The sequence below is a fragment of the Lytechinus variegatus genome, chromosome 11, assembly GCF_018143015.1.
Source record: "Lytechinus variegatus isolate NC3 chromosome 11, Lvar_3.0, whole genome shotgun sequence".
NCBI lineage: Eukaryota > Metazoa > Echinodermata > Echinoidea > Temnopleuroida > Toxopneustidae > Lytechinus > Lytechinus variegatus.
Window position 1 is genome coordinate 5,386,132 of NC_054750.1, and position 20,888 is coordinate 5,407,019.

The following is a 20,888-nucleotide window of genomic DNA, read 5'->3' on the forward strand; positions in this document are numbered from 1 at the left end:
AAGGAGATTCCATTGAAAGTGAAAAAGTCACACTAGAACCATACTGTGCTTTCTGTGTGTCTGCATTTATGACCCACTCCACCATAGAAAGACATTACATCGCTTTTCACCAAGCAAAGGAGATCCTACTAAGATCACACCTGAACTATACTGCATTGTCAGTGTATTTGTATTTGTGACCCTCTACGCCATAGAAAGACATTGCATCATTTTTTTACAGGAAAGAGATCCTACTGAGATTACACTGGAACTATTCTGCGCTGTCAGCGTGTATGTATTTATGACCTGCTCTACTGCAGAAAGGCATAAATCCATAGACTCCTTGATTTATGTATCTTGAAATTGATCTGGAAGTTACATTTAACCCCGGCACATGTTAAACAATCCGACTACAACACAATTTTCAAACATATTGCACTTTGTATTAAATTTGAAAGTTCCAAGAAATAAAAAAAATCTATTGAGTGAAGGTGGGCATAATGCCATGAATACTAGTACTACAATCAGAATTTTATTTTGCTACCAGCTTTTTGGTTGGTGTGAAATCCAAATCAGATGATAATGCCATTACGATTTGGAACTGAATTTGCTTTTCTTCTTATAGGGAGGCTCAAAATAGACTGGAATTTCAGTTTTGATATTCATTCCACTATTTGGAACTTTGATCGCTCAGATTTAGTAGGTTGAAATGTTTATATCAAATGCTATTATAACTTCTTTGAAAATTAGATCTTAAAGGATCTTGTAGTTTGTGCTGGGCTTAACAGGAAGTACTTCAGATTATCAAGTAAACTGATTGACTTTCATTCCTTTCACATACATATTATCATACTATTCTATACTGTAGATTGTTCATTCAAACTTCCCAAATTGTTTAAATATGCAAGCTGTAGTATTGTTCAAGATTTCACACCTGCTTGAGATAAGGAACGTCATTCTATCTCCCTTTATTTAATATTTGATAATAAACTTTTCATCTCTCTTGAGTGGTCTTTATACACAAATTTCACCGTATCTTTTGTTTTGATCTCAGATTGTGACTTGTTGAATATGCTTATGATTGATAGTGGCTGAAGAATCTAAGCAAGTTATAATGCCCTTTTGAAGATGGCAAGCCAATATACATGTATTACCAGTATTTATATCATACTCTCTGTTACCATGGATACTGGTTGAATAACAACTGTGTGTGTTGACATGACACGCCTTTGTTGAAGTGGAGGAAGGAAGGAGGTGGTTTTGTGAAATAACATGTCAGTTATCCAAACTTCATTTCAAGTGATTTATGGTACAAGAATCGGATCTCAAAATTATTGGGATAATATGGTGGTGGCATATTTGTTGTCGTTTCTATTAGCATAAGGATTTTATTCTGATACTTCATATAGATTTTATTTTTTTTTTAATGGGGGGAGACGTAAATCTATGGCTAGTATTCTGAAGTCAGGTTTAACTTCATGGTCTAACTTTGTGCTAATATTTTGGTATGCCAAAAATGTCAAAAATTTGTATACATTAAACGTTTATGTTTACTGCATGCTCTTACCTAATTCTTTTATGGTGCAGATAATTATCTTATTAATCATTCCTAGACAGTGAAGAATGATTTGAGTGTAAATTTAGCTGATACAATGAACCTCTTCTGTTACAGATTTGTGACACAATTGACATTTATGTCACAATGGGCTATCCTTAGTTACACTACAACTTTAAACCAGAGTTTAAAGTAAACCCGACTTCAGTATACAGGTCTATTCTTCTAACCTATTTTATCTTGAAGAGAGTAAGACTGAAAAATGTCAGTGTACCATGAAGATTTTCTATGTCCTTTTACTTCATGTGTGATGTATTTTAGCTGTTAATGAAATTTAAATAACATTTTTTCTTCTCTAATTGCATATCCTGTTTGCACCCTGTACATGAGCATTTTATCAAAGGTTTACTTTGGTAATTACAACACATGCTTCGGTATCTTGACAGATATTATCATCTTTCCATTAATATCAATTACCAGTGGACAAACTTGCAACAAAAAAATAATAACATTTTTTGGCAAAGTTACCCTACTCGTATCGTATGCCAAGTCCTGCTAGTCTGAAAAGTTTAGCTATGTGTACCAAAATTATTTGTAAATAATCCATTATTCATTCATTGCTTCTGGCTTACTCAACCCCAGGTATGGAGTTGGTGTAAGAGCCACCTACGAACTAGTCTACAAGCACAGACTCTGCTTTGATACTTTAACAAATTATATCATGTCTGGAGTGAAGACTAGATGCCAAACTCTGTCTGTGGTTGAGACAGACACAGTTTTTAGTGAAACTAGTCTCGCTACTTCAGACTCTGTATTATGCACTATGCGAATTGCAAAATCCCAAGGTCTGTGTCTACAGACTACCTGCAAACTTGGGATGAGGGTAGTGCAAGTGAATGCTCCAGAAGAAAAATTACATCTTTGTGCCAATTAGTGTATTCCGTCAGTTTATAATGATTTCCATGTTTTCAGAATTGGCTGATTTTTTTTTGTAAAAAAAACCTTTCAGAAAAACAAAAGTAAGTTTTACATTGTTATTTTGGAATGTGTGGGGCAAGTAAAATTGGTGTTTCCTTTTTTTGTTTATTTGATTAGAAAGTATGTATTGTGATATGGGCCAACTTGCTAGTTTTGTTTGATGAGTTAGGAATGATATTGGATCATATAATGTAGACACCTGCTGTAGAGGAGCACTTCATGAATATTGTGAATAAATTGTACAAATTTCATAGCAATTCCATGTTGCATTCATGTGCTAAACTGAAAAGTGATAATGATCTCAAACGTTTTGAAAAATGGTATAGCCATGGTGTGGACTGTGGAGGATAACTGTTAGTGCCTATATGTTTGATGATGATGAAGATGATGCCATTGATGACAGTGTTGATGGTGATGGTGATGGTGATGATGATAAGGAAGATGATGATGATGAAGGTGGTGGTGGTGGTGATGATGATGATGGTGGTGGTGGTGGTGGTGATGATGATGATGATGGTGATGATGATGATGCCATTGAGGACAGTGTTGATGGTGATGAGGAGGATGGTGATGATGATGATGAAGATGATGCCATTGAGGACAGTTTTGATGGCGATGAGGAGGATGGTGATGATGATGATGATAATGATGGTGATGATGATGATAAGGAAGATGATGATGATGAAGATGATGCCATTGAGGATAGTGATGATGATGATGATGATGATGATGATAAGGAAGATGATGATGATGATGGTGGTGGTGATGATGATGGTGATGATGACGGTGATTACAATGATGATGGTGGTTGCTGGTCGTTATGGTAGATATTTGATAGGGAAAAGGATTATGCAGGTGGTGATTAAAACATATGTGTATATATATATATATATATCACTACTTTGAAGTAATAACGTATCTTCAAAATTGCTGGGTCAAAGGAATAGCGGCAACACCTCTTAAACGGGGCAAATGGCTCCACCCCACCCCATACGCACCACCAGTAAAACCCTTGCTGAATTCATCATTAGTGTCACGCGATATGGGAAGCGGTTTCCTTTTCCTCTGCATGTGTCTTCATATTTTCTCCAGACCCAACGGGTTATTCCGATAGAAAAATTGCGGGAATAAAATCTTTATTTTCCGGATTGTCATGCTGTACTTGATAACATTATATCGACCGGTTTGGCTTTGTTTCCGTTATCTCTTGATCCATTTAATCTTTTAAGTGGCTTGTTTTCTGGCTTGAGGAAGTTATTCATGAATGCAGTTAGGGGACGGCGAGTCTTGATGGGAGGTGATTGAGAGGGTGGGGGTACCTTGGCAAGCGTCCTTTCGACAGTGGGGTACAGATGGAGGCTTGAGGCTCTTGCAGCCCCCCCCCCCAAAAAAAAAAAAATGAATAAATAAATAAATAATAATAATAAATAGATAAAAAATGAAATAATTCACGAAAAAGAAAAAGGGAAAGAGAGAAGGGTGAAATATGTTGTTTTCTGAAAATTATTATGTCAAATTCTATGGATTTTTGTAATAAAAAATGTCAAAATTTTTGCCCGCTCGCTCCGCCAGCTCACAACTTTTCAGAAAGTTTACCCGATACGCCATATCTGGCCCCCTCACAATTTTGTGCTTATTTACGCCACTGCCTTTCAAATGTTATTTTTTATCTATATTGTAATAATAAGATTGGAAGTAACAGCAAATCAGAGCTGGTACTCCCAACTCCCTGCTTAAAGTATCATTTGCACAAATTTATCATATGTAACTATTTCAGAGTAAATTACTACAGGCGCATAGGCCTACACATGAACCTGGCCACGGAGGATTATCTATTGTTACTGGGGGTGCTGTGACAAAGCTCAGCACCCCCAGTAACAATAGACTGATCCTCCGTGGATAGGTCCCTAGGCCTACATAATTAGATTTTTTGATTATTCAACAAATTATACCCCCCCCCTCCAAAAAAAATTAGTTAGATAAACTATTTTGCTTTTTAACCTATATCAGACTATAAGTTGTTGCTTTCATTACTTATTTAGAGAAGCCCTCAAATCCCCAGTTTCTATCAGGAGTTTTCATCATCCAGCAGATAAAATGCATAAATGAATATTGCTAAAATTTAATCTAATTCAGGAAGGATGAAACAAAATAAATTCGGAAGAAATTTCAGATTTCACGATATATGGTTTCAAATCCTTATGCGAGAAAATTAAAACATGCGCTGGCAGCTGAATGTTTGAATTACCTGGTTGCTATAGTAAATTATCATTTTTTCCAAATAAAAAGCAATTGATACCGGAAAGGGATACACTTTTTCATCAGGCATTCATTTCATTATACATATGCCTATATACCCAATAGACTGCAAGAGATGATCTATCCCCAGGGAGAATGCATGTGTTATAAAGGCTTCGTTCTATGTCGTCAGTGTTTAATTAGGTGTACTAAAAGTACGATGCATGGTGATTAATGCGTGAAATGAATTAATTGACCGTTATAATGAGTGTTGCGGTTTCTTATATACCCGTTCTACTTCATTTTATCCAAGCGGTTTGATGAAATATAAAAAATATAGGTATTAATTTTTTTCAATGAAATTTGTGATAATTGTTTTTCGCCATTCTTATGCCGCCTATATACACTGTTAAAAAAACTCTGATTTTGCAGAAAAAACAGAAGATTTTGCAGAAAGCATTAACAGAATCACTCTGTAAATTCACAAAACATGAATTTTTAATGTTTAAAAGGGGGAAAAGGGTGTTTTATTTAAGGATGTTTGTAGGATTCCATACACCAAATATAATTTCCAATAAGATTACGCAATCTGGTAAGATTACAGGTGTTCTCGAGACTCTGCTGCTGTAGGAACTTCTTTTATTTTAAGGATAAATTTCTAACAGTTTAGCGCTCTCAGTATTAATTACCGTACACAATATGCTTCCAATGTACTGAAAAACTCAAATTTTTCAGGTCAATTATTTTACAAAACTAATATATTAATACCCTTCAAGAACAACGTCTATTGCCATGTAAAATGGTATCACTGTTCGGAATAACACTAGGTTGTATTGAAAGAAAAAAAAATAGATATAACATCAATGGCCAGAACATGGAAGTGGGAGATCCTGGGCAGAATAATATTTCCAATGGGTTAATTTTTCTCTCATTTTCAAAGTCAAGCCATATTGAACGGAAAAAAAACTTTTACATTCATATGGTGGGAGGGTAATTTTTTTATTTCAAGTTGGGCAGCAAGATGTAGGTCGATGGGGCACACGTTGTATAATCATAATGTCCTCATTCTCTTTTTTTCCATAAACATGACCGAGGTTTTTTGTTTGTTTGTTGTTGTTGTTGTTGTTGCTGTAGTTCTTATCGCACTGACCGTGACTTCAGATCACTTTCAATTCTTCTCGCTATTTACCACAAGGAAGAAAGGGAGAGAAAGAAATTCATATTTTGAATGAGATTATCTATATCCAATAAGGGGAGAATAAAGAGGTGTTTGTCTCACACCGAAATTATGATCGTATTTCCATTCAACCACAAAGCATGTAGTAATCTCATTATTTTCTATTCCGTATCACGCAATGCATAAGGAATTCCTCCTGTATGTCGTGTATGTGGTTATTAATTTCATTCAAGAACCTTGGGATTTTTTGCAACCACTACGCAGACGCCTTTTGGAACGCAGATAATCTTTTGTCAAAAGCCCTTCATAACAAAGCAGTCTTTGTCGAAAACTAGTAAATCAAAACAACAGTGTCGTCCATGGACAAACGACATATTTGAATTAGTTGTCCGAATCATACGACGGTCTGCTGTCCCGTTTCCAACAACTTTCGACAAAAAACTCAGCTTTCTATTGTGATTTGACATTCATTATCAATAGATTTACCATGTTGCAGAATCCGTCCAAGTTAATGCAACTGCGAGAATTCCTATATATAGTTACATCTCTCTTTCTTCACCCGTCTTGTATCATTATATCCCGGTATATAGATTTCTACATCATAGTGCAAAACATGAGCGAATTAACATCTGAAATTAATGTGCAGAGCTTGAATGAAATCCAAAGTTTTTCAGATTTCCCTCTATCAATCGGTCATGATCGTAACATCCCCCCCCCTTCTCCATTTTTAGACTCGATCCGTTCTTTCCCTCCTCGAAAACTATTTTCCATCGAAAGTTTCTCGCCGCACTGCTTCCTCGTGTATGTTTACGTAGAGGGACTGCTATCTTATGGGACATTTTTTATTCTCTTCGTGTTATAAATTGGCTCATTATTAATGGGTGAATCATCAATCTTATCACAGCACACTCAGACACAAATTAACAACTAAACAACCCCCCCCCCCTGTGCTGTCTCCCTTTAATTTATCATCCCATTATCCTTATCTCATTCGGGCATAGAGAAATAAAGGAACTCCTTCCGGGAGAGGGGCCTTGGAGTACCCCCCCCCCGCCTTGAAACAAGGGAGACTTTCAGTTGTAGCACATAGAAAAGATGCCGATGAGAAATGACAAAGATTGGCCCAGGAGTAGAAACCAAAAAAGGTAACACATTTTGCTTAAAATCATCATAAAAGCAAAAAAAAACATACAGCAAAAACTGTTGTGTTAACCGGTGTACATAGAGGACCACACCAGTTCTTTTACACCGGTGTTAAATTGGTGGTGTTAGTTTTACACCTATAGGTGTTATTACAACACCTTTGGTTGTTACATTTACACTCTTTGGTGTTATGTTCAATCTCTAGGGTGTAATTTTAACACCTCAGGGTGTGGTCCTCTATTAACACCAATTGGTGTCAGTTTTAACACCACAGTTTTTACAGTGCACGAAAGAATGAAACAAAAAGAATGAAGTGAAATGAAGAAAAGGGAAAGGGAAGGGTGTTCCAACATAGCTCCTGCATAATCATCGATAGCACCTTATTGAGGCTTCGAGGCGGGCACCCCCCCCCCCCCTCTCCCTCGATCGCCCATGCAGGCATTACTTGGCACAGGGGCACGCCTTCTTTATGATATGCCTGTCCATCTACTGCTATCATGGCTATCGTAATTCTATTCAATAGATCAATATACCTGTTATTCAATTATCAAGGTAACTATGGGATCGCAACATTCTGGAATGTGAAAATGTTGTTTGAAGACGTGTTCAATAAATCCATGTAAACCCTCGATTAACAATGGAAAGGTATGTGTTTTCTCAACTGTCACAAGGACACGATGTGTCACGTGTTGTCTACTGATATATAAGAAGTATTTTACAATAAAGGTAATAAATTTAGGGAGTAGACACGTCTTGTCATTCAAAGAATGTATAACCATGAACTGTAATTGTCGAGGAAGAAAGTATATCATTACAGGATACAGGCCAAAACAAGCGGCTGACATATAGTTAAAGGGTGAAGTTCGTGCACCCTGAAGGAAAGATTGTTGTAAAAAAAAAACGATTACAAAATTGGTGAAGGTTTGGGGGAAATCCATTACAGATTAAGAAAGTTATTAGAATTTTCATTTTTTGGATTTGTGACGTCATAAAGGAGCAGCTGCTCCATAATTTATGTTATGTAACATAAAATGCATTACTTATTTTTTTTGTCTAGGTACAGTAAAAATCAATTTCAATTTTCTGAGAAAATGACATTTAATTGATATGTTTACCATACGATATGTAGGAAAGCTGCATATGACGTAATAAATCAAATAATTGAAATTCTAATATTTTTTTTCATTCTTTGTTGGATTTTTCTCAAACCTTCGGCAATATTTTTGTATTGTTTTTCTCCTATTTTTACAATAAACTTTTTGCCAGGGTGAATTTTCCCTTTAATATGATTAACTTCAAAATCTCGGATGCTATACTATGTGGGGGGTGGTGATGGAGGCTATGTACACTTCATTAACATACATAATCATGTTATGTTGGAGGATTGTCTGGAATTTGAATAAAATTGCAGATCAACCGTTGATCTTCATTCGTTTTTGTAGTGTATCCATAAAGATTTTCCTCCATGGTGTATCAATTAGAGGCTTAATGTGAATATATTACATTATCATAAACATCCTTTTAGCAGATGTGCTATTCCCGATTCCGGCATATAACTACCCCCCCCCCCCTCTCTCTCTCTCTCTTGGCTCGAGCCCCTGCCCCCTTACCGTGCAGATCATTCGATTGTTTCTATCAAGAATCATGTTACTTTGTCTGTTCATTCATCCTTTGAGCAAAGGGGAGCCCTGACAAATATTTCCTCTTCCGCCCCAGACGATATCCCTCCCGTCTCCACCCCTGACACCCCCCCCCCCCCGCTCGAGATATCTCGCCCATTCTTTATTTCCCATTCTTTTTCCCCCTCTCTCCCCTTCGCCCACCCCCCCCCCCCTCTCTCCCTCTGTTAAAACGATGGAATAAAATAAGTAGGATGTAAGACATACAGGACAGCTTGAAATGATCAAAAATTGATTTTATCTACTTCAGAAAAATGATATCGAAACGGCCATCGAAATTTTCAAACCCCCTTTAATGGGTTTTAATATAAAATCGAAAGGTATATGTGCCTGATATAGTTTCTGAAATTACATGAATGCTGATTGTAAATCATAATGATTATTCTTGGCATGTGACACTGGTTACTTCGAACATGAATGCATCAAATTGCCCCGCCCCTTCAGCCGGGCAACTCCCTACCTGTTACCTCGTTATACCGCAGTTTCACGCATTGTGACCGACGGAGGAAACCTCGGCGGATATCTTTCCACATTTTCTGCAGACTGCTCAACGCGTAACGAGGAAGAAACAATACTTATAGCTCTACATTCAGGCTCATTTCCCACACAGGATATCAACCATCCATGAGCTTCATTTTCTGTTTTTCTTCTTCAAATATCGCCTAGCTAAACCGATTCGTAGCTATAAAGCCATTTAGCAAGAGCTCGTGTTGGAGTGGGCGTGTCCGTTTGTTGTATGTACAATATTTCCATTGATAATTATTACCCTATTCAGTGGTTGTTATTCGATACTATTTCACGCGAATCATTATTCATTACTCTATAGACTGTAATAGTGACTCTGCAAACACATTACTGGATATCACCATCACCGTTAGTCCGAAAGCAAATAATCGAAACTATTCTACGAAAGAATCGTTCTATCAGTATCAACTGAAGCCTGAAAATTGTTGGTTTTTATAAAAGGAGGTTTGATAGCAATTTGACAGGGTGCGGCACATTATCTTTCAGAGAGGAATACCCCTGACTTCAGTCTCGTTTTCATCGTTGCTTTACGAAAAATATCACCATGTCTCGTGCAGCACCAAGTGGAATCAACAAGGATATTGCTGACAAGGTGATTATGTAACTATTATTATCACATTATTTTCATGATAATTGCAATTTGAGTCCTTATATAGACCTGTAACAGATTATGTTTCTTTGCTATACACGTTATTCAATGTCTTATATAGGCCTATACCGATTACATCAGGGAGTTTAGAGGTATCAACTGCCATTTATGCTGCTATATCTTGTAAGCCTCTTACAAGCTAGCTTTCAACATTTCGAGAAAAAGGATCGTTCAAATCTATGTGTTTGAATGCTAGCAAACTGATCCGTTTGTTCAAATCTGATCTGTAAATTCGTTCAAATCTATTAACACTGATTAATGTGATTGAATGTTAGCAAGTTGATCTGCTAATTGCATGGTTTGTATATCTGGAGGCATTTGATAGAAACCATGATTACGTAATATTATTGCCATGTCTCATAAAAGGCGACGCACAAGGATATCTGGGGTTGGCTAATAATTACACTATAGGGGCCAAGATTGTTTCGTAATAGTTTTTTTTATTCAAATCATTTGCTTTGGAGACCTCACCCCCTTCCCCGACAACAAGCAAAATGTATTTTTCAATTTGCTGTCGTTTAGCACGTATTACACACGTAATGTGACTAAAGGAGGCGTTAGTCGAACAACAATTTAATGATAAATTTAGACATGCAGTTGCCTTTGACCTTATTTTATGACAATGCATTTATCCTGGTATACTTGATGATAACAATCTACCTTCTTATTTTCAATTGGTTTCAGATAACGCTTTGATATTAGTATAGGCCTATATTGGTTTATGCGTGCTGAATGAGATGTGTGTGATATTATAATTTATGTTTGATAGTGTGTGTATGTGACTGTTAATTTTAATTGGCATTAATTAGTATGAAATAGCCTAGTCTGCATGGACGCCGGCCTTTTAATGAGACCGAGATACCATATAGGCTACTACCACGCCTATGGTTTCTGAAGAAATATCGAAAGTAATTAGTTATCCACCTTGAATTTCTTTGCTAGCAGGAGAATGCATTCAAATTTCACTTTCATATTTCTTAGTTGTTTGCTGTTTTAGTTTCAAATTGGCCATAGATATTTTGTTATTCTCAAAAGTAGGCCAGCGAAACAGATGCCAAACGTGCAAGAATGCAATAAAAAAAATTCTCACTTCCGTGTAAAGAGCAAGCACCTGTATCTATATACAAGCCACACCCCATTCGAATGTGACAGAATATACCAAAGCATTTTTTTTTCTGTATAGACCTTTTTTCGAGTCTTAAACCTGCTATACTGAATCCCCCTTGCAAAATTAATAGTTTACACACAAATTTCTTTGTGAATGTTCACCCCCACCCACGCACTCCCCCCCCCCCCCACCAAAAAAGGCGGATGTAATTCACAAGCTTCTGTTAGTATTTTATCTCCAATGGTGGCACCAGGATTTTTAAACTATGGGGGCAAAAGATACATTTGGGGGGGTATACTGTAGGCCCTACTACACTTGAAAAGAGACCAATAGTGTCTGCACTGACTCGTGAAGATGATGTCTCATCAAAATAAAAAATAATGCGAGCACGAAGCGCGAGCTGAAAATGGTTAATATCCTGAGATAACTGGACATTCAAAGCACTTTTTGTGACCATGAACAGGATGGGTATCTAACCATGATGCGAGCGTGTATTGCGAGCTAAAAAAATGATTTTCAGCATTTTTTTCTTTAATTATGAGCACATTTTGTAATGCCAACAGAGTGAATTTCCATTGAAGACAATAAATTACTGAATCTGAGGATGCTCATCTTGCTAAAACAAATAATGAAAACTAAAATCGCGAGAAGAATAATTTATTTCCTATTAAACCGATCATTATCTCAATCAACAGCCACTGCTAGCACGGAGCGTGAGAGAAATTTTGAATTTTATATAATGTCCCTAAATATTAATGTTAGTGACTAATAATGTTTGGAGCTAGCAGTGAATGGATAAGAAAATTTTCAAAAACTGGAGCCAAATTGTGTTTTGGAGGACTTTGCAGCTTGAGTAAGATGACAGCATTTTTTACTAAACATTTTTTTCTTCAGTTTTCCAAATTTTCGGGAAGGGGGCGGAGGGAGGGGGGTAACGATATACTGACTGGAATATACAGACGGAAAAGGGGGTGTATGAGATCAGTTCTCACCATAATTTATAACTGTTTTGTGAAACCGGGATGATGTTATATCAGTGATAGCCTTGTAGCGTGGACTTGGCCTTTTGACCTTTAAAGGTGCAAGATTTTATCTTTCCATTTTTTCTTCTTTTTTTTTAAACCATGCAGATGTGTATTTCAGATTACGTATGTATTTCCGTACACGTAATACATTCATGCTATAGACATGATAGACAGTCGTACAAATTATGCAAACAACCAGGGGTGGTATTCTGTAACTTTGTCATAACTTTTGTCATAAATTTTGTCATTTCTCTTCGAGATGTGACACCGCTATGATTGTCACAAATCGGTATTTTGAACATTGTCTTTTCCCTGTCATATCTCTCAAAGTTCCCACCCATCTTTTTGGAAGCGAACCAATCAAAATCATCGTTAGTTCCCAGTTGGAGCCCTTCTAGCCAATAGGAAAGCCCCGTGGCAGGTAGGGCGTATCCCCAAAAAGTTGCTGGCATCGCGCAACTACGCGTATATTGATGCGCTTACTAGTAATACATAGAGAGACAGGGAGCTGTGAAGAATTTTAGAGGAGAGGTAGAAAAGTAAGGAAAACAGAGAAAAAAGGAGGAATAAATATGTAGGGCCTAACTAATTGTAGCATGAAAAAAATAATTTTGAAAATTGTCATGGAAGATGAGTGAAACTAATACCACAATCTAATCTAAATAATATAATTATTTGCTTGACATTCAGTCGGCAGGGTATCGGGATATTTGGTACTAAAAGATATGACAAAATTTATGACTGCTACCCCCCTGTCATAACTTTTGTCATATCTTTTGCTTGTATAAAAGGATTACGCGCATTTAAAGCCGCGTATTTTTGCTGCGCGCTAAAGAGAAGAGACAAAATTTATGACAATTTTTGTGACAAAAGTTATGACATCCACCAGAATACCGATTTTGTCATATCTCTGAGATAAGATAAAATATGGAGAAAAGACAATGTTCAGAATACCGCCCCAGCAATCCGACTAAGAAACCATTATTTTGCCACGCCCACCTCCTCTTCCGACCACGCCCACCTCCTCTTCCGACCACGCCCACAAAATAATAATGGTATATTCGTTGACTCACGTGAATGTATGCTGATCGTGCATTGAGCAATGCCGATCACTCAACAATCGAAAGCAGTACAGGTTCTGGACTCTCTGGAGTATTTTAGGGTTTCTGTATTAATGTTCAGAAATTCCATGAATAGAGTTCGATCCTCAAATATACACAACTTTAAATATTATATCAGCCCTCAAAGTTTTTTTTTCTTGCTGATCAATTGATTAGAATTGAAGGTTGATTCAGTGTGTGAATTGGAATTCACACACCCCGAAATGCTTTACATATAACACAAAAATAAAACAAATGTTTTTATTTCTTCATTTATGTTTCATCATTTGAAGTGATTTGTGGTTTAAAAAACGGGAAGTACAGAGAGAAAGAGAGTGATTATATCTGCATCATCGTATAAATAAATATATATATATACATATATATATATATACCATGAGCAAAATTAAATAATTTCATTTTGGCAATGGAACGCAATGGAAGATGATTGTCTATAAATACTGCTTGTTTTTATAGCAATAAAATATCTTTATCACCAATTCCGGGCACCAATTTCATTCCCGGAAATGGAACTTTGTTTCTCGCTGACAAAGAACGGAAATTTGTATAAGATATCTCTTTTTCAAGTTTGTAAATCCAGTAATAGGCCTATCTTTGTTGGTTTTAAGACGATGTTCGCACGTCCCATCTGGAGCACCCAAAAAAGGGAAAGAAAAATCGAAGAAGCTCTGACGTCATAGAGTAAAAGAAAGTGAACAATGGTGATTGATGGGTCACAAAGAGAACGTGCAAACATTTCTCATCGATGACTCATCATTGTTCACATTGTGTGTATCCAGACGGCGCGCAGACGACAGAACATTTCATATTCTCCCGCCATTTGTAAACTTTCTGATATCGCTCTTGTGGACGAGTGTGAGATTGTCTGGTTTGGTTAAAGGGGGAAGTCTATACCGCCTTCGAATTTGGGCAAGGATTGTTGCCGTCCGGAATAAAACACTGTGTAAAAAGAGAGCCTATAGGCCTATAGCTAGGACAGAATTGAGTGAGAAAATAAAATAATGGGCGTTGTGGCGTGCGCCTGTAATCCAAGCTATGTGGGGGAAGTTACAAATTGATGCAGAGGTTCGAGGTTCGAGCCCCGGTCACGTCTTTCGGATGGTGACGTTAAAGATCGGTCCATTAGACGTAAATAATCATATCTGATTGCTACACGTTAACTCAAATACACACACACACACACAATAATGATGAAGCATTTTCCAATGGTTCTGATGACGTCACTTTTGTTTACAATCTGAAACAGCAGCGGTCGAATGCATGAGCTAGACAGTCTTTATCTAATTTTCTAATTACTTTAATAGGCCTTATTACTTAGGTTTACTGTGCGATAATAATATGCAATAGCTATTTGTTTGTTGACAGGTTGCCGTTGCCTGAATACTAATTACCATTTTCTGTCTCCTTGTTTTTTATGTTTGTTTTAAATTTTAATATTTTTATAGGAAAAAAGTTCAGTGATTTATTAAAAAAAACTCTTTTTGCTTTTGATTTGGTTTGATATGTTTTAACAAAAGCTCATTTATAATACTAGTAATAGGCCTATATGAATTGTAATCGGCATTTATGAGCGTCGGTTGGGAATCCTTTGTGGAAAGTTCTTAATAAAGAGCAATGTAGCGAATTTCAAATAACATTTTCCTGTAAAATATTTTTGGTAAATACATTATTCCCGCACTAGTTAGAGTAGACAAGCAAGAGCAAAAATAGCAAAACTTGTATAACCATTTAATTCAACCTGCACGACACCTGACCCCTCTCCAATTGAAACTCCACTATTGAACACATTTCGAACTTTCACTTCTTCGCTGCATAGCTACTCTTTAAACAGAAAAACGAAAGAATACATATTTTTAACAAAAAGCATAATCGATGAGTAGGCCTAAAATAAATGCTTTATACCACGGAGAATGACGAATTTCTAAGAACTCAAGATACCACCTGAACGGGAATCAATGCAGCACGCGAATCATCGCGAGCTCGGTACACACAAATTTTACGACACTGCAAGTGCACAAACAAGTCAAACGTGATTCCAAGTTTGAAGAGTGCGATACTGCTGGAGCCTCCTTCAAAAATATTGGTTAATTAATTGCGATTAAAACCTGACAAAATGCCTGTAAACCATAGAGCACCACCAAGTGGAATTAACTTGGACATCCAAAGGAAGGTAAATATTATCATATGAATTTGTGATTAATTTCTTTTTCGTGGGAATCTGTCGTTATCTTCTTATTTTAAAGAATCATAATTCATCGGGGTCTTTATCGCCATCTCCGCATCGCACGGCCCGAGAATAGGCGATGGTTTAGATTTGATGATAGGCTTTTGTGAAGTCTGAAGAGACAGAGAGCTTAATTGCCTTGCCTGATTTTAAAGTTTACAGTGCTTTAAAGTTCTCCAGACATCTTTAAAACATTCCTCATTTATTTTCACCACCTTGATTTCGCCATTTATGGACTTTATTTATATTAGCACTGTTTTCCTTTATGTAAAATAATGCCCTTAAATCTGATCATGCATGCCATGGTATCTATTTGGTAATTAGCATGCAATTCATGATTTTATTTCATATTGACAGGTAATAAAATTCTTAACAATCTATCAATCTTTATTAGTCATGATCAAGATCACAGTGGTTTGTGACAAGACAGTCATAGATTGAAAAATATCAAGATTTATGTGTGCATTAGTACAAAAACTCCTCGATTTAAGTTTTATTTATTCTCTATTCATCTCTTCAAAAGGAGAGAGAAATTTGCATAATTTTAAATGATGTAACACACTGCAAATAATGAAATAACCCAAGAAAGTACAGACATTATTCTACTATCCAATAGTATTGCATACTTTTGAAGCATGCATGTGAGATAGTAATGCATTCAAAAGAGTAGAATTCTTTCAATTATCTGAACAAACAATGAGATAGAGCAAACTGTTTGCATTGGTATGTCGTTGAAAGGTAGGGCTGTATTTGTCAAGGTGGTGTACACATAAGAAATTGAAAAATTCATAAAATGTGGCTTGGGAGAGAGAAGGAAAGAGAGAGAGAGGGAGGGGGAAGAAAGAATGGGGTAACACACGTCATGAAAAGAAGACAAAAACCACAACACTGAGAGATTCATTGTATTATCGCCCAGCCTTGTATTACCGAACACACATATTTACAAATCAGAAAATAATTTCAATGCGCTTAAAACTTGGCAACATCCTTCCAAAGGGAATATGAAAAGACAAATGATGAAAAAGGGCAAAAATACATTTTAGAAATCTTAATTCTTAATCTTAATATAACAACAACATATCAAAAAAGCTTCTCTGTGATTTTGTAAATTAATGGTGGAAATTTGATGAATTATAATTATTGTGTTTAATATGAATGAATTTATGAAAAGTGTTTGGTAATACAATTCACTACCATACAGTAAGTGTGCATGAATATGTTTAGTAGATCCATGGTTTAATATTGAGGGTGGTAGGGAATTGATTTGAAGAAGAGGAATTGTCAGAAAATAAGGAAAATGACATACATGTAGGACAGCCAGGGAGGGAAGAACGACAAAGAAGAGGGGGGGGGCACTCAGTATATAATGCATAGTGGGTATGTGCCGCGGAGAGGACCCCCATTTTTACACCCAAATTTCCGTTCCAAGGCATAGCATCTTTCTCTTATTGAGAAAAAAAAACAAAGAAAGCCGCTCCAAGGCATAGCATTTTGTACTAATCGATAAAAAAGAAAGAAATCCGCTCCAAAGCTTTGCATATTTTTCGTTACGCTGTTCCGGTCGGAATGATCTGCTGCAATTTTGGTGAAAAGCGGCCGCCGAGCGCTGTCCGACCATTGTCTCTGCACGAGCGCACCCGGCGGAGGCCGCGCTAGCTGCATCATGCACGCATGCCCGTTCCATAGGGGTGCATACGCACGTACTCACACGCTGGCGATCCATTCCAAGGACCCCCGTTTTCACAAAATTGTATTCCGAGGACCCTCCTTTTTACAATAAGCCCGCTCCAAGGCCCCTGTTTTTTGCCTCGCCCGCGGCACACCCCTACCACTTATTTGGTCGAGTGCCCCCCCCCCCGGGCGGTAATATAGCAAAATATAGAGGAAAAAGAAGGTGAGAGATTGAGAGTAGTGGGTTGGTAATGTTATTAGTATTTATTTATTTAATTAATTTATTAAATAAAGAAGAAGAGTAAGAGGGAGAATAAGGTAGAGTGGAGGAGAAATTAGAAAGAAATGGAGAAAAAGTCAAACTTGCAAAAAGCAAGAGAACTTCTTTGTGCCCCTTAATTGACTTATCGAAGTTTCACCATAAATTCTTCTTCTTCCTCTTCTGGAAACAGTACAGGCTACCGTCTGGTGTATTATCGTACTGGTAAAGTGCAGTGTGCAAGTGTATATATCCCATAAAAAGTTACTTACAGCGTGCAAGTAAAAAAAAACTAATTGTATTGTAGTGATGATGATTTTTGTTGGTGACTGATATCTCTGATAATGTTCAGAGACTGAGGATGATTCTCTTTAATGTTCCATATATTCAGGGATTTATTTATAAATTAATTTGAATTTTTTTTTTATGAACCTCAAAGACTAAGATGACATAGCAAGATATTAATTTGAAAATGTTTTCCCCCTTAAATGTGCATAGTGTGAAACAATGACTGAATGAGGCTATCCAGCTTCTAATGATGCTATTTCAAACAGTGATTTCCTGTGATTGTAAAGTTTTGTTGTAATAATGTAGGACAAAATGGCTTTTTGGTTTGATAGACAAATTAGTTTCACTCGTGGTTTCAACCATTCAATAAGCAACTCACAATTACATGTGGGCCTACATGGCCATTGTATTGTGAATAAAATTATACCCCTTTCTATGAAAGGCTTTCATAAACCCAATTATGCGGCTAATAGCAGCATTATTTGGTCGTAAGATCGGAGGAGGACCAGAGTTATCCGCATTATTTTGATGCTGCAATTATCCGCCTAATAGCAGCATCGGGACCAGATTTTGACTTTATGAACGCATTTCGCAAGTAATGCGGATAATTGCCATGGAGCGGTTACAAGGTCACCCTTTTCCAACGCAACCGCATCGGAAGGGGTGTGCGTGGTTGCCATGACGATTATCCTCCTTTTTCAGGACTGGCGCTCGTAAAAATACTGCGGATTATTTTCGGAGTTTATGAACACAATTTTTATTGAATTATCCGCATTACTCTTTATAGGCGGCTAATTGGAGGATAGGTTTATGAAAGGGGTTTATGTTTTGTCCTGTAAGAATTTGTTTTAGCCTTGGTTTGGTTTCTTTTCTTTTTAATGTACAATATTATGGCATTGCATTAACTTTGCAGTGGACTTGCTTTATCATCATTTGTTTACCTTTATAAAATAATTAAGAGGAATATTAAACAGCCTATTTATGTAATTATGACTAAGTTTAGGAATACTAGCTCATGTGTTAAGAACTCTCCTACACCCAAGTTTGAATCCACCTTGGAAACATGGTGCCTACTTATTAACTTATCTAAAAAGAAATTGAAATGAGTTAGTGCCATGATTGCCTGCAAATTTCTCTCTTTTCTTTTCAATTTATGTCTTCTTCAAAAAGTGCATAGGGATGAATTTGGCAGTGTGCGCTATACATAAGCATGATGGTATTTTTTTTTTCTTCAATTTTTATGTTCTCATTACATTTTTAAAAACAAATTCCTTGATCTTTTTTATTTAAATGTATTAGACAGATCAGCATTCCGACTATTTCAGTTGATTTGATTTTTAGTTGTCAATGTGTCTCAAGTACTGCAAAAATTCTTGAAATTCACAAGATTTTTTCCTGCCTTCCCGGACTTGGTAATTGTAATAAACATGGGTGATATAAATGTAAATCATAAATGAACTTCATTGTGACTAAACCTTCACATTTTTCTAGTTTTTCCTGCTCAAAAAATGCAAGCACCTGCTTGACATTCCTTGCCAGTGACCTATATGACTTCAACTACCTAAAGGTTAGAGGTCGCAATGATGATATTCCCAAGGAGAAATGAATAAAATATGGTTGGAGTAGATAGTCTAGACTCCTTCCAAGCTTGCCAAGTTTTCTTGACAAAACCATGGACCTACTGCAACTCTCATTGGTAGTAGTACCATAGGTCCATGGTAGTACAGAGTATTAGTCTTGAATCTCCTAGATTTGTCATTACTACTAAAATTCTGAAATTTTACACCTCAATATTTGAAGAAAACTGGATAGATTGATGGATGGATTGAGAGATATAAGCATAATTTTAGATAGATAGATAGATAGATAGATAGATTTTAAATCTAGATCTCAAACGATTTAGATTCAAACGTTTTTAGATTTAGGCCTATATTTAAATCAACAAGGTTTACAATCTAAATCTAATATTTTAGGCTAGTCACTATTCACAGCCGATCTGGATTTATTTTAGATTCCAAGGCATGGAATTTAGAGTGTACACTACACAGAGATAACAATAATCAGTCATTTGCAAATTTTGAAAATGTGCTTGTCAGAAAAAAGTAAGTCATGAAAATAAACTAAATGTATAGGCCCAGGTGTATGCATAATGTACTTTTTCATGTAGCATGTAAATTGCACTTCAAATGAATATGATCATTTTGTTAATATTTTAGCTGGTAGTGGAACTGTAAATGTTGCCTGCATGCAGATCGATTTATACCCTTTTCATAAACCTATCCTCCAATTAGCCGCCTAAGAGTAATGCGGATAATTCAATAAAAATTGCGTTCATAAACTCCGAAAATAAGCCGCATTATTTTTACGAGCGCCCGTCCTGAAAAAGGCGGATAATCGCCATGACAACTGGACACGCCCCCTCCGATGCGGTTGTGTTGGAAAAGGGTGATCTTGTGACCGCACCATGGCAATTATCCGCATTATTTGGAAATGCGTTCATAAACTCAAAATCTTATCCCGATGCCGCTATTATGCGGATAATAGCAGTATCAGAGTAATGCGGATAACTCTTGTCCTCCTCCAATTTTACGACCAAATTATGCTGCTATTAGCCGCATAATTCATAGTAATTGTGTTTATGAAAGGCGTTTTAGATTATTTGTCCTTTAAATTAGAAGAGAAGTAGGCCTAGGCTTCTGCACATATTTTCATTGTTTTATTTCCATTCTTTAAGAATAATTTCTGTAATGGAGAAAGATGAACCTTACTACTCCTTTTTTTGGTATGCCATCTTCAACTTGAAAGAAGGTTATTAAAGATTTTCCAAAATAAGAATAGGCCTAGATGTTGCTGTTGCATTAATTTTCGTAGCAGCCAGATTAAAGTCGCCATAACATATTATAGCTAAAACTCAAACCAGGGATATGTCACTGCATGTCAAATTTCTCCTGATTGATTTTCCACAAGTTGCATGTTGTGATGCAAGCCCACGATGTAAGTAACACATTCTTCAATCTTGACAGTTCCAGGATTTCCAAGCGTGTTTGCTTCATTTAATACTGTCTTAAAGCTATGATGCAGTATGCGTATTGTGATGCTTTAGTAATTATGCAAGGCAATTATCGTTATTTAACTTGCCAGTAAACTATGTAATATTGAATTATTACACCCCCTGTAAAACTTTGAGTTATATTTGCATTGAATGAAGATGTAGCAAAAATGAAACAAATGTACAAATTAACAAAGATACTACACAGAACATAACAATT

The 20,888-nt window shown here is 36.5% G+C and overlaps 1 protein-coding gene across 2 annotated transcripts in view; it reads left to right on the forward strand.

Annotated features, from left to right (window-relative positions):
- The first annotated feature begins 9,276 nt into the window (after window positions 1-9,276).
- Window positions 9,277-20,888, forward strand: part of LOC121423729 (muscle-specific protein 20-like) — a 34,572-nt gene continuing 22,960 nt past the window's right edge. Inside the window, exon 1 of one of the 2 annotated variants that reach the window (XM_041619179.1) lies at window positions 9,277-9,866. In XM_041619179.1, coding sequence (XP_041475113.1) covers window positions 9,819-9,866 — 48 coding nt within the window. In that variant the 5' untranslated portion in view covers window positions 9,277-9,818. Of the gene's footprint in view, window positions 9,867-15,138; window positions 15,348-20,888 lie in introns of those variants that run through there. The other variant, XM_041619178.1, reaches the window with a different exon arrangement.